Source organism: Pleurodeles waltl, chromosome 3_2 (genome assembly GCF_031143425.1).
Source record: "Pleurodeles waltl isolate 20211129_DDA chromosome 3_2, aPleWal1.hap1.20221129, whole genome shotgun sequence".
NCBI lineage: Eukaryota > Metazoa > Chordata > Amphibia > Caudata > Salamandridae > Pleurodeles > Pleurodeles waltl.
In genome coordinates, this window is record NC_090441.1 from 99,243,269 (window position 1) to 99,258,448 (window position 15,180).

Consider the following 15,180-nt stretch of genomic DNA (forward strand, 5'->3'; position numbering starts at 1 on the left):
TTAGAGAGTTCTAATATCCAAAGTAGACAGTGGTTGTTCTTTCCGCTACTTTCTGATTCACAAGAAGAACAATGGCCTTCGCCGTATTGTACACCTCCGAACAGTCAACATCTTCCTCCAAAAGGAGAAGTTCAAGATGCCTGCTTTGGCACAGGTCTTGTCTGCCCTTGGCCAAGGAGACTGGTTGGTAGCGTTGGACTTGTGGATGCTTATTTTCACATCCCCATCCTGCCTGCCCACAGGCATTGCGTTCAGATCAGGGCAAGCCATGAGCACTTTCAGTTCATTGTGCTCCCCTTTGCCCTTACCAATGCCTCTTGGGTATGCACAAGGTGATGACGGTGGTCGAAGCTCATCTGTGCAGGTCAGGTGTTTCAATCTTCCCCTACCTCAATGACTGGCTGTTGAAGGCGGGCTCATCCCAGGCTTTCGTCTCCCACCTTCAGACTATGGCGGACCCTCCTGCATTAGCTGGGGTTCACTATTGATGTACCAAAGTCACACCTATCTTCTTCTCAGATGCTCCCTTTCATCGGAGCAGTTCGGGACACAGCAAGTTTTGGGCTTATCATCCCAAGCATCGAGTCCACGATATTCAGGTTTGATACAGATTTTTCAGCCTCTGTCTTGGATTCCGGTGAAACTGACTGACGTTGCTGGGCTTCAAGGCCTCTCCTGCATTCTGCTGGTTAATCATGCCAGATGGCATACGCAGGCTTCGCAGTGGGCCCTGAAGTTTCAATGGGTTAAGCATCAGGGGGATCTCTCTGACATGGTCCAGATCTCGAAGGGAACTGCAAAAGACCTGCAATGGTGGCTAACGAACAGCGACTGGGTCAAAGGCAGACTCCTCTCCCTTCCTCATCCAGATCTGACAGTAGTGACAGATGAGTCACGTCTGGGATGGGGTAGCCATCTGGGAGAGGTGGAGATCAGAGGACTCTTGTCTCTGGCGGAATCCAGACTCCACATCAACTTGCTGGACCTCCATGCGATTCAGCTAGCATTGAAAGCATATCTTCTCTCTGTCAAGGGGAGGTAACTGCAGGTGTTCACAGACACCACCACTGCTGTGTGGTACTGCAACAAGCAGTGTGGGATGGGACCATGGACACTTTTTCAAGAGGCCCTGCGTCTCTCTGGACATGGCAGGAACAGCAGGGTATAACCCTGGTGGTTCAACACATGGCAGGTTCGCTGAATGCCAGGGTGGCCAAACTCAGTGGTCGATGCCTAGCAGATCATGAGTGGCATCTCCTTTTGAAGGTGGTACAAGTCTCTTTCAGCAGTGGGGAGAGCCTTAGTTAGATCTGTTTGCCTCTGAAGAGAACGTGCAGTGTCAGCAATTTTGCGTGTTGGAGTTTCCAAAGTGGCTATAGCTCGGAGGCACTTTGTCACCAGTGGAGTTCCGTCTTCCTGTACGCCTTTCCACCCATACCACTTCTGCCCAGAGTTCTCAAGAAGATCAGGAACAACCGGGCCCAAGGTACTGGGCATGGAGAGTCTTCTATCCAAAGCTTCTGAAAATGAGCATAGATAGATCCTCCAATCAGGTTGCCCTTTTAGAAGGATCTTCTGTCACAGCAGCAGGCGAGGGTTCTGTACCTGAATCTGTCAAATCTCCACCACCTTGCGTGGAGACAGTTGATGGCTTTTAACCTTTCTCCTGAAGTCTCTAACGCTATCTTGGCAGCCAGGCGTTCCTCCACAAAAACAGTATACACACCTGCTGATAGCAAAAATGTGTAAAATATTGTACAGAAAAGTCTATTGACTCTTTCTGCCTCTCTTTCTGATATTCTTCTCTTCGTTCTTACCCTTGCTGAGCAGGGCTCTGCTGTGGGCACTCTGTCCGCCTTCCTGCGGCTGCCTGACCATTCCGCTTTATTTAAGTCCTTTATTGTAAATAGGATCGCTCTTTATCATGCCTCAGTGGGAACTTAATTTAGTTTTCACATACCTTGTGTGCTCCTTTTGGGCTGCTGCACAATTTTTACTTGCCGGCTTCCTACCATCAAGACAGCCTTTCTAGTGGCAGTGACATTGCCCAGAGGGTGAGTGAGCTGCAGACTTTATTATCCAAGCCTCCCTTTCTTACTGTGTTCCCTGACAAAATGAGACTTCACACCTGGGCCTCTTTCCTCCCAAATGTGGTGACCCCCATTTCATTTGGGGCAATCTGTCACCCTGCCCACCTTCTACACTCCTCCACATCCCTCTAAAGAAGAGAAGCGACTCCACCATCTGGACCCAAGGTGGATGACCAGCAATGTGGGCGTCCTCCACACGTTTGCCGTACACTATTGCCTGAACAGTCAGGTCTGCAGGGATGGACATTTTGCAGATTCGGTCCTGTAGGACTTTTTGATTTAGAAACTTTGTCTGCAGCCCACAGCCAGGGTGATATGGCTTTGGCATCTATTCAAAGGTAAGGAAACTGCAGCTAGAAGTCTCTATCAGATGGGCAAGTTACTTACCTTTGGTAATGTATTATCTGGTAGAGACTATGGGGTACATTACAACATTGGCGGTAAGTGCTGCCTACTGCCAAAACACTGTTGCTGCGGCTAACATCCGTCCACCAAATTATGACCACAGCTGGATTTCCACCACTAGAAGGGCGGAAATCCGGCTGTGGCCATACTGGCAGATGATGTTAAGGTGGCGCTGCTACCACCAGCAGCGCCACACCAGTAGACCGCCTGCAACTGTATTATGAAAAATAATATGGCCTGGCGGTGTTCTTCTGGCGGGCGCTGCTGTCTGTAGCAGTGCCCCATCCCGTCCCCTGCCGGAAGACCTCCTGGATGCAGGTAAGTTGGGTTTCTGACAGGGAAGAGTGGTGGGGGGTGTTGTGTGTGTGGGGGGGTGTGTGCAGGAATGTGCGAGTGTGCATGAATGCAAATGTGTGTGTAGTGTTTGTGTGCATATGCATGTGTGAGTGTGTGTATGAATGGAAATGTGAATGCGTCTCTGCGTGTCAGTGTGAATGTGGTATGGGTGTGTGCATGAATGAATGGATGCATGCGTGTATGGCTGTGTGTGTGAGTGCGTATGCCTGGGAGTGTCTGTGCGTGTATGGGGGGTGGAGGATTGGACGGGGGGAGCATGGATGGAGGGGCAGTGGGGCGCCGTCTGGGGAGTGTTAGAAAGGGGTGGGTAGGCCTCCTATCAGTGACAGGGAAGGAATTCCCTCTCACTGGGAGGTCCTACTGCCATGGTTTGGAAAACCATGGCGATAGGCAGGGTCAAAATGCTACGGGCGGTACATTAGCGGCCACCGGGCTGGAGATTTTTATCTCTGGCCTGGCACCTGCTACCGCCATGGCGGCTGGTGTGGTATATTGGCGGGTTGGCTTCAGCAAGCCCGCCAATGTCATAATGTGGCGGTATGTACCACCAGCATGCTGGCGGTACTACTGCCACATTATCACCGACCGCCGGGGTCATAATGACCCCCTATATTTAGCTGCAGATTCCTTACACCCACCCATGCCTTCCCGCTCTGCAGACAGATTTCTAAGGTTATAGTTAATCCCTTTCAGGGATTAACTAATTTGGACTCGCATCCATCAGTTCACTTCATGACTCTGCGCTTCTGGTGCAGAAAGTCATGAAAAGTAACTGACATCTGCACGCCTGGGTGGAGTCTATGTAGGTGACTGCGAAGTTGCTTCCGGCACCGATGACATCGCACAGAACCAAACGAAGACACCCAACGGCGTGCAGGGGTAGTGCTCAATCAAAAGTTTCTGTGTCCTGTATGACACCTGGGAAATTCAAACATAAGGAATCTGCAGTTAGATGTAGTCTCTGCCAGATAATGTGTTACCTAAGGTAAGTAACTTGTTTGTACCACACCAAATGCCAAGGCAGACAAACTCAGCTGGTGTTGCCGAGCTGATCATGAATGGATGCTGTCATCAATGGGAAGAATTGCAATTCTCTCTCCGGGATGCCTTTCAGTTTCTCATGCCCAGAGTACTGAAAAAGATATGGAATGATGACGCGCAAGTTATCCTTGTGGCTCCAGATTGGGGCAGAAGAAGGTGGTACCCAGAACTTATGGCCATGAGAATCTGTTCTCCAATCTGATTGCCTCTTCCAGAAACTGTACAGCTTACACTTCCATGCTTGGACATTGAGAGCGCCAGTTGAATGATTTTGACCTTCCTACCTAGTTAGTAAATGTCATTCTGGCAGCTAGGTGTGCCTCTACCAAAATCACCTAAGTGAAATGTTGGCAGAAGTTTGTGTGGCGTTCTTCCATGCTTATCCAGATCCTGTAAACACTGTTCTTTGACGTCCTTATTTTCTCACTTTGACCACAGTTAAGGTTTTTTTTTTTTAGCAGACTTATAAGCCTTTTTACCTTTACCTGATCAGCCATCTGTTTAAATCACCCATTATGATGTGTTTCCAAAAGGGCTGCCTGGCATGTTTGTTGAAATCTTTGTAATGCCCTAATATGATCTGAGTTTGATTTGTACTCTGTTTGAGCAAATGCACAGATGTCTTCTAAGGGTACTAACCCACAAAACTGTGTTCCTTATAGCGATCATGTCAGCTCTTCACACGAGTGAAGTACTGGCACTTTGTCCAGCAATATACAAACCATCTTCTTTCTGTAGAAGCTAATGCTACATGCAAAGATAACATTGCTCCAAAAAGTTGTCACACCTTTTATAGTGTAGACCAACAGAATGGGACTTTTTAAAAAAAAAAAAAAAATTTATTCATAAAAATCTTTACTCCATTTATTCTCCAAAATTGGTATAGTTCAACGTATACACGGAATATGGCACCTGTCCATGCAGACTCATTGTATCTTCCATGCTGCTCCTACACAACTTAATATGAGCGTGATACACAGCGTATGTTGAAAGATTTTGAAGTGTGGATCCAGATACCTTAGCGTGTGAACAATATATACTGCTTGAAGGTGTTTTTGCAGACGGCACGTCTGTCCTGAAAAGACTATTGTAAATTGCTTATAGGGTCAAAACATCGTCTGTTTTAGAAGGGACTGTCATTCAATTTAATTGGAAACTTTACCACTGACTATAATGCAGACTGTTTTGTGGATATGAAGGTTTTTACACCGCCCACCTGTGTTAATGTATCATTGTAAATGTTGCACACCAATGCACTTTTAAGCACTGCGCCGTCACACTTAATTTGATTTTATGTATATGTTGAACTATACCTATTTTGGATAATAAATGGAGTAAAGTGTATTATGTATGAAGAGAAAGTTATATAGATTGCGTAACAGAGTCCCCCAGACCGTTCTGTTTGTCTACATTTTGTGCCCTGGTTCTGATATTGGACATAAGGGCGAAGTCCTGTTTTTTTTTGTTTTTTTTTATATACACCTTTTACATGGACAGTCTATTATACTGCTGGCATTCTTTGCTCCTCCTGAACCATCCAAGTAAGAAGAAAAGCCCCTTCACCTAGACCCTGAGCTGGAAATTGGCCATCTTAAAATGGATTGTCCTATAAAATTCTGCTATGGATTAGCCAAGAAACAGCATCTTTTCGCAAGATGAGGAACAGGTTATTTACTTTCAGTAACGCTCTTTGTGACGGATGCTTTAGCTAACTGCAGATTCCTCACTGACTGTGGAATGGACTTCCCTGGTCCATAATAAAAAATCTTCCATTTTAAGGTCTGCACTCTACCACAACTGATTATGGAAGCTCCACATTAGACGACGCAGACAGAACGAACTACCTTTGACGTCTGGAGCTAGCAGTAAAATGTTGGCGTGATGTCACTTTGGGGTCAGGACGGACCCGAAGTGAAGCTACTTGATGTGAACTACCAGTTCAGGACAGAATTGCATGTTGTGGGGGAGGGGGGAAATCTTAGAATGCAGTCTGGCACCTAGGGGTATTAACAAAGTGAGGAATCTGCAGTTAGAGTATCCACCAAAAGAGTGCTACAGAAAATAAGTAACTTGTTCTCTAGACTGTGTGTTGGGACAAATTTGTTGCCTTGTGTGAAACCACAACACAGAACTATTACAGGTCAAGCTGTTGGAAAATTGATTGTTTTTGTCTGTGGCCCAGCACGGTCTTGCTGTTGCACCATTAAACATTATTTGTTTTCTCTTTTGACTTTTTTTCACAGTTTAAACCACTTGTGATGAGGTTTATAAGTGATTTAACATACATGTTTCCTCCAAAACTGTCTGATGAAGCAGAGGGTTCTCAATTTGGTCGTGACTATACTTATGTATAGTTCCTTCAATCCAGTCCACTGCTGTTGGCTATGTCTATTGACTCTAAAGACAGTCTTACTCATCTTATATCACTTCGGCTATTCACATGAGTAAGCTCCACGTTCTCTCTGTGCTTAAGCCCTACACCACCTTTTTCCTAGAAGAATTTTTGTTGAGGAAGTGGTCAGCACTTTGCCTATAGTTGGGACTCGTTTTTAATTTGACATTGCATTCCCTGGCAGTGTTCTTTATTCTGCTTCACCCCTCGAAACAGCAGGAGGCTTTATTGGCTGAGCCCCAAGAGAGCCTTAAGTTTTTACATCAATTGCACCAAAGACCATTGCGTGGACAACCAGCTTTTATCAAAATCTCTGGGGCAAAGAAAGATAAGCTGGTGCAGAAAAGGTTTCTGTCAAGGTGGGTAGGCCTGTGCCTTAAGACCTGCTACACCTTGGCCATGAAGCAGAGTCCTAGAGAAGAACTTGGGGCTCATTCCAAAAGGCCAAGGTTCCTACCACTGTGGTAGGATGCATAGTGCTCGTTCTTTATTTTTGTCAGGCCGCAACGTGCACACGTTCACAAAGCACTGCTGCCTTGACAGCGAGGTCCACTGAGGTGGACATCTTGCTAATTTGGTCCTACAGGACTTTTTAGTCTAAATCTATTACACAGACCGTCCACCTTGGTGTATACTGCTTTGGAATCTATTCTATAGGTGAGGAATCTTCAAATTGAAGTATCCATTAGAAGAGTAAGTTACATACCTGAAGGTAAATAACGTATTTAAGGGTTCTGTTGGAGGAGAAGCACACCTTAGAAAAAGGTTATGATCTCTGTTTCTTTTATTCCCCTTTGACCAGGAGGAGGGGGTGCAGGGGTATAGTGAGGTACAAATTGATTGTGGTGTAGATTTTTTCTGTATAAGAGTGATGACAGAGTTTGAATGTGATCATTTTTTAAATGTCCTTTTGTCTTCTGTTCAATAAATGAATGGACATTTATTTAACAAATTAGAAATCCAAAATTAAACCTGTGGATGGAAATGTGAGAATATTAGTTCATGAATTGCCTCCTGCGCCTTCAGCAAGAAAATGTAAAATACCTGTAACAGTTTTTTTTTTTTTTTAATAGTAATTCATCACACCAAGTTTTGGCAAATGAGCCCTGTTAGCTTAAAAGACAAGTTATAAAAATGTATTTAGATAGTTCTCACTTATTGGCTTTAATGCAATCTTTTTTTTCCAGCACAGGCACTGGGACTTTCGGAGCCAGTGAAGGTTCCTTACCCTGTATTTGAATCAAACCCTGAGAATCTGTATGTAGAAGGTTTGCCTGAAGGAATACCTTTCCGAAGTCCCACATGGTTTGGAATTCCACGATTGGAAAGAATTGTTCGTGGCAGTGCAAAAATCAAATTTGTTGTGAAGAAGTATGTTGAGTTCCTTGCATCCATTTGGTATTTTCCATTTTCATTCCCTTAATGGAAATTGTAGCATAACTTTTTTATCAGTGAAAGTTGTGCTGTTTTTGTTTCTTTATCTTTCATTTATATTAAAAAAATAGCTTTGCTGTGTAAAAATTCTGTTCGACCACCCATACCCAGGTATCCTCAAGTAGTGCTTCCAAAAGTCAGGATAGTTTAAAAAAAAAATAAGCATTTTCTTTTTGTGTGGGGGTGAAAAGGGACTGGCACATCTGTTATGTTCTCTCATGTGTACAACCTGAAACAACAGTACCACTTTCATTGGGTTGAACTTAACTTCTGGTGGTTAACCCTTCCCTTGTGTTCGGTCCAGCAAAGTATTGCATAAAAAAACTAAAAGGACTTGTAGACCACCAAACGCACCAGTGACAGTTGGAAAGTGTTAGGGCATTAAGGTCCTGAGACAAGTTATGTAAAACGTAAATATTGTTGATGAGTGGTAATTTCTCTTTAAAGGTCACATTTGCCTAAACAGGTGGAGAAGATTATTTTTAGGTTTTGTCCCAGTTGTCACACAGGAATGTGTTGCATAGTCTTTTTTTCTTTTTGTTTATTTTGACTTATTTTAGAAAATACAAGCTTAATGAGGCCTACACGGAAAGGCACTTGGTCTGCAAGCTAAGTCCAATATTATGGGACCTTCATTACTATTCATGAGCACTGAATATGTATACCTTTGTAGCAGATCACTATTTGCTGTATAAATGATCAAAAGCTCTCCAAGCAAAGCAAAAACAAATCCTGTGTAAGGCAACACAAGCTTTACTTTTTTTTCTTTCAATTAAAATATAAGCGAATAATATTTAAAAAAACAACTGGGAATTCATAAAAGGAGTTGTGGTTCCTACTCAGATACTAGAACTGCGTATTTAGGACGGAAGAATGGCAAAGTGTGGGAGGCAGAGTCTGTCCGCACCATTAGTAACTGTTGGCCTAACTCCTGGCTAGCTCACGGTGCCTTACCCAAACCCACCGACTTAGGAGGTGATTATGGCAACCTGATAGTGACACTTATTGCCGTTTTTGCCAAAACCTCGTACATTACTGTTTTAATTCAAAGTTCCATATTTACCTATGCCAAGTACCTTACAATTTATGTATTTACTTGAATTCTGAATCTTGTGGTTCCAAAATAAATCAAGAAAATAATATTTTTCTATTTAAAAACCTATTGGCCTGGAGTTAAGTCTTTGAGTGTGTGTTCTCAAGTCAAGTCAAATAGCTTTATTCGGTTACTTTCAACCATAAAAGCAAACAACCAACAATTGAGTAAAAAAGAAAAAGAAGTTTAGTTAAAAAAAAGGGATAAGAATAAAATAGAATAACATATGTTCAGCCTTAAAACACATAAAATTACTTGCCATCAAAATGCACCTGACCCCCTAATATCTATCATTTAAATTAAACATGGGGTTTTATTTCAATCTTAGGTGCATAATTAAAATTTAGCAGCTAAAACACTTTTTTCTTATGTTTTTTTTTTTTCCTTTTAAAATTTGTTCCTCATCATCGTTTTTCCCCAGGGAACTGATACGTATATGCCACGCAACTACAATATACTTGCTAACCGCACAAGATAGAGGGAGGGAAGTATCCCTCATCATGATCCTTAAGGCAGCCATGCAGTGTCTTATCCCCATATTTCTACACACAGGTCGTAACCACTTCCGTCGCGCAATCATATATGCAGGGCATATAAACATAAAATGTACAATAGATTCTGAAATATGATTACAACTAGGACAGGGATCAGATCTTGTAGTCAAACCCCGTGTACTACCATAAGATTTAAGAGGCAGGCAACCATATCTGAACTGAATGTATAAACTCTTACTTAATGGGTCAAGAATTGTATCCAGATACGGATACCATTTGAAATCAAAAAATTGTGAGGTCAAACTGCCGTGTGTTGAGCACAGCTAGAATGTCTTGAATAGACTCCTTGTATGTAGATAGCTCAGGGGTAGTCCATACACGGACCCAGAAAAGCAGTGGTCGTAGGGCAATTACATCTGAGATGCGTGAAAGGCCAAGGTCCCAGAACATTGGCAGCAGTGGGGTATTACGAGGACAAGCCAAAGTTGACCTTACAAAGTTGTTTTCCCCCACTGCCAACTTGCCAGTGTTCGAGGACCCCCAGATTTCTGCCCCATAGACGCAGCACTCTGTGCCTTAGCTCGGTAGATTTTAATGATTGGAGTAATCACTCTCTCAGAGGTAGACTTGTGGAAGCGTAGAATAGCCCCAGATCTCTGGGCCAAAAGAGCTAAACTTTTGTCGAAATGTGTGTTCTCATTTATTGCCTGTGTGTGTACAACAAATGCTTAACACTACCCTCTGATAAGCCTTCTGCTCGACCACACTACCACAAATAGAGCATTAGTATTCTCTAGTTCTGGCACTATCAGCCTCTAAGGGGAACCCTTGGACTCTGTGCACACTACCTCTGACTTTGGGATAGTTTATACAGAGCCAACTTCCTACACAAGACCTGAGCAAGAGTGAGCATCTTGAATTTTTCCTTCTTGAGGAAGAGATTGAGGTCCCTTAAATCCAGGATAGGGCGAAGGCCCTTGTCTTTTTTGGGAATCAGAAAGTAGCGTGAATAACAACCACTTCCTACTTTTGACATCGGGACCCTTTCTGTGGCTCCCTTGGCCAAGAGAGCTGTAACTTCCTCGTGGAGTGAAATCAAATGATCCTCCATCTGCTGTTCTTTTACTGGAGGGATAGAGGGAAGGAAAGGTTGTAAAGGGAGAGAATAGCCCTTCTCTATGCTCTGCAAGACCCATTTGCCCAATGTTATGGACCGCCAGTGAGGGAGATGAAATTGAATCCTCCCTCCAACTGGAAGGACATAGGGGGTCATTCTGACCTTGGCGGTCCATGACCGCCATGGCGGAGGGCGGCGGAAGCACCGCCAACAGGCTGGTGGTGCTTCCTGGGCGATTCTGACCGCGGCAGTAAAGCCGCGGTCAGAAAAGGGGAGCCGGCGGTTTCCCGCCGGTTTCCCGCTGGCCCAGGTAATCCGCCAAGGCAGCGCTGCTTGCAGCACCGCCATGGGGATTCCGACCGCCTTCCCGCCAGCCTGTTTCTGGCGGTGTCCACCGCCAGAACCAGGATGGTGGGAACGGGTGCCGTGGGGCCCTGCACTGCCCATGCCAGTGGCATGGGCAGTGCAGGGGCCCCCTAACAGGGCCCCACAAAGATTTTCACTGTCTGCTGTGCAGACAGTGAAAATCGCGACGGGTGCCACTGCACCCGTCGCACCCCTTCAACTCCGCCGGCTCCATTCCGAGCCGGCTTCATTGTTGAAGGGGCTGTCCCGCTGGGCCGGCCGGCGGTCTTCTGGCAGTCGCCCGCCGGCCCAGCGGGAAAGCCGGAATGGCCGCCGCGGTCTTTTGACCGCGGAGCGGTCTTTCGTCGGGAACCGCTTGGCGGGCGCCGACCGCCGCGGTCAGAATGACCCCCATAGTCTTGCAGGACCATAGGGAGGGCTTGGGCGCTGGGGATGAGGGGGGCTGGGTGGTGGCGGACTTCTGGCCAGACCCTCTGGGTTTGATGGTACCATGACCTCGTCCTCGCATGGGATGCTGAGAAGCCGGAGGACGGTGGCTAACCTGTGGCATGCGTGGTACTGCGCCCCTTCTGAAGTCTCAAAAGGGACGATGGACAGACGGCTGATGAGCCTGCGCTGAAAGGCCCAAGGATCTGGCCGTAGCTCGAGAATCCTTGAACTTCTCAAACGCAGAGTCTGCCTTCTCACCAAAAAGGCGAGAGCCATCAAAAGCCATGTCCATCAAACTCGACTGGACATCCCCCAAAAAGCCAGTAGAATGTAGCCAGGCGTGGCGACGGAAGGCCACTGTCTAAGAAATCGCCCTGCCCAACGAGTCAGTCGTGTCTAAGCCACCCCTGATTGTAAACTTGGCTGCATCTCTCCCATCCTTGACAGCCTGGGTGAGTGTCCCGTATGCCTTCTGGGACCTGTGGCAGCACCTGTGCCACCGTATCCCATAAAGTATGGGAAAAACAGCCCAATAGACAAGAGATGTTTACTGACCTCTAGGCCAGGCTGGAGGAAGAAAACAACTTCTTTCCAAGTTGGCCCAGCCTCTTGGATTTCCTATCCGGAGGGGCGGAAGGGAAAGCACCATGGGAAGTGGAGGGTAGGGTGTTGGGTGAGGAAACTAGGGTCGTTTGGAGCAGATCTATGGCGGTGGCCGATTGCCCTACTCACAGAAGCCCCTGTGCTGGGTTTGGACTACGTTCCCAGAAGGACATCTGTAAGGGCTTCATTGAAGGGTGACATCAGTTCTGATGTAGCAACCCCCGGCTGAAGCACATCTGTCAGGAGATTAGTTCTGCACCGTAGGCCAATCTAGGTCCAAGATCTCAGCTGCCCTACGCACCACCATGGCATAAGATGCACCCTCCTCCGTAGTCACAGTGGGAGGAGAGAGCATGCCAGCACCTGAAGAAGTATCCAGTCCACCGGGTTTCCCTTGATCCTCATACCAGTCCTGCTCATGCTCCAATCCGTATTCTAAAGAGTCCTTAGACCCCTCCCACTCCTCTCCTGTGCCTGGCTGTTCTGAATATGCCTCAGGCACTGATCTGGGCCTAATGTGCGCCGTCAAATGTCAGAATCGGCGTTGTACGTCGTCGTTCTGGCTCCAGATCATCCGGAATGAGGATGGGGCTACCACCACCCATAGGTGCTGGAGGGAGTGTCGACATCGGGCCCGGTGCCAGAAGAGGTCGACTATGAGAAACCGGCGCCGGTCCGGATCTGCTATTGGATCCCGGGGTCCCCAAAGGCGCTGAGGCCGAAGCCGCCGACTTCGAATCCAATGGGGCCCCTGCTGACCCCACGGGGCCCGAAGACCCACCCGAGTGTGCAGCCGTTCAAAAACAAGGTGCATAGCCTCGTACAATTCTTTGATTTTAACGGGGGTCGCTCCAGTCCCCGGAAAATGGGGAAGACGCGGATTTGGCCCTGGCGACGGCTCCGCGAAGCCACGCTCGGAACGTCTGTTCCCTGGACGCCTCGTCGGCCGACGGGCATGGCAAAGTCAAAGTCCGCTTGGACTTCTTCTTCTTGTGCCTCTTACCTGAATGCCCCGAAGACCTTGAATGCAAGGAAGATGACTTGGGGTTCCTGGAGCGGTGCCACGACCTCCTCCTAGAGCGGGACTGTGATCTCCTCAGAGTCGCGCTAACCAAAGACGGCTGCCCGGCCACTAGAACCTTGAGAGATCTTTCGCAAGGCCTTCAGAGCCATGACCCGACAGTCTGAACACGACTTCGATTTGTGGTCCTTTTCAAGGCACCAGAGACACACCTGGTGTGGATCCGAAACCGACATGGTGCGATGACATGCTCCACACTGTTTGAATCCAGTCTTTCTCATAGACATCGCTCAGACAATTCTAAAAAATCTTCGACAAAAACAACAAAAAATGTGTAGCTCTTTCCGGATCTGTGCTTAACCGTCGGTAAAGGAAAAGAACCGACCCACGCGCGCCGGGATGGTGCCTATGTAGAAGGCCTTGGCGTCGCAGACGGCTCCAACGATGCTGACGACACCACGTGGAGCCGAACGACGCACTCTGATCCGAACGACGCCACCTGATGGCGTGCGCAGGGTACTGCTCAGCAGAAACATTCCAGATTCAAAGCTGACGCCAGTGAATTCTAAGGTAAGGAATCGGCAGCTAAAAGTCTATCAGATGTCATCATTACAGCAGCCTTTCTTAATTTTGGAGAAAATATCGGTCATCTCTAAGATTTTCTTGATCTGACAAGACCAGGAGAAGCCTGAATCTTCTTACAAAACATCTTTGTAGACGATGTGAAACTTGTGACAGGAAGAGGCTTCATTCTGAGTATCCTCACAAAGACTGCATCTATTATTTATATCCTGACCACAAGGCAAAGGATGCCAAATCTGTTGACCATTTTCTACAAAACCCCCAAGGGTAGAAGGTAGGCCTTTATTATTGCTCCAAAAGTCAAAACTGGGAGATGTTAATATTTCTTCAGAGGGGTATAAAGGTTCCTCAAAGACCTCAGGAAAATTGCTAAAAAAATAAATTAAAAAAAAACAGAGGGTCCAGACACACACTTCACAATCCACATCAGAGGGAAAATCCTCAACATCTAAGGAACCCTGAAGAAAAATTCATAAAGAATCTCCACAGATGCTGCTCTGACTCCTGTGGTTCTAATGCTTATGGATAAAAAACAAAGTTAGCTTACAAGCCATCCTCTGAGCAGACATATCCTCAAAAGATTTCCAAGGAGTTGGTTCCAAAACACAAAAGTCACCATCTCTACCATTGCTATCTCCATCGACCAAGATTCCACCATCGCAAAGGCCATCAATAAAGAAGATTGATGTCTGCTCATTCGACTGCAACACATTCAGCTACTTCCTATACATTGACACCATTTATAACAATCTCCCATGGCAATTTCATCTACACCTGTCCAGACGACGACCCCCTTGATGAAACCAACTATGTGTAAAAAAAATTAAAAAAATCTTTGAGAATCCCTTTAATATCTGAAAGGGGCATTCCAGTGGCACATGAGCATATGCCACCAACAAAGATGTGCCCTAATATCCACTCCAGTGGCCTCCTGATACAAAAGTACTTGATGATTATGCTGCAGGACCTTTTGGATCCACATACAGTCCAACACAGTTGAAGGTAAAGTACCAACATCCAGAGCAATATAAGGAAATAGAGGACATATTTTCAACTACTCCCACCCTCATTGTTACTCTTAACACCAGGAGCTTCTACCATCCCTTTGATGAAGGTAGAGGTGATGATGCTTAGCAGTGGGGATAGGGCCCTTACCACCAGGTTATGCAAGCATTACTTGAATCTATTATCCTGATGGCTATAGCTTTAATAAAAGATCTACAGTCCGTGACTGAAAATGACTACAAGTGTTTCCCAGAATCAGCAGCATGTGAGCCTTCAAACAGTCTTTAAGACCTATCTTCTCCATCTTGTTCAAGGCCTCAGATAAGTTTAACAACTCTATGTACTACTGTGTGTGTTTGTGCGCCTTCAGCTCGTTTGACACAACGTTCACCCTTCACAATTCAGTCTGTGGCACCAACTGGAGGTGATCCATTTTCTGATGACGAAGCAGGGTAGCTGCTTTCAGTCAGTTCTCAATATACTGACCAAGGATGAGAAAACTGTGGTACCCATTTCAGATGTCTTTCAGCCTACAACAGATGTTCCATCTGTCTAGATGCTCTGCTAATGATTGGAAGTTTTCACACTCATTGGAAGAGCATCTAAAAGGATTGACTCACCACTGCCAACAAAAGAAAACAACTGTTTACTTCATGACTTTAAGAAACCTACAAGGCAGTTGGTTGAGGCTATACCAATAATTGACCATATTTGGTCAGAAAGCCTGAAGGTGAGAAAATCCCATCCACCA

General features: G+C 46.1%; 1 protein-coding gene across 2 annotated transcripts in view; it reads left to right on the forward strand.

Annotated features, from left to right (window-relative positions):
• The window catches only part of GTF2I (general transcription factor IIi), a 1,115,084-nt gene that overhangs the window by 728,191 nt on the left and 371,713 nt on the right, over positions 1 to 15,180 (forward strand). For both annotated transcript variants that reach the window (XM_069226909.1, XM_069226910.1), the window contains one exon: positions 7,473 to 7,656. In XM_069226909.1, coding sequence (XP_069083010.1) covers positions 7,473 to 7,656 — 184 coding nt within the window. The remainder of the gene's footprint in view (positions 1 to 7,472; positions 7,657 to 15,180) is intronic.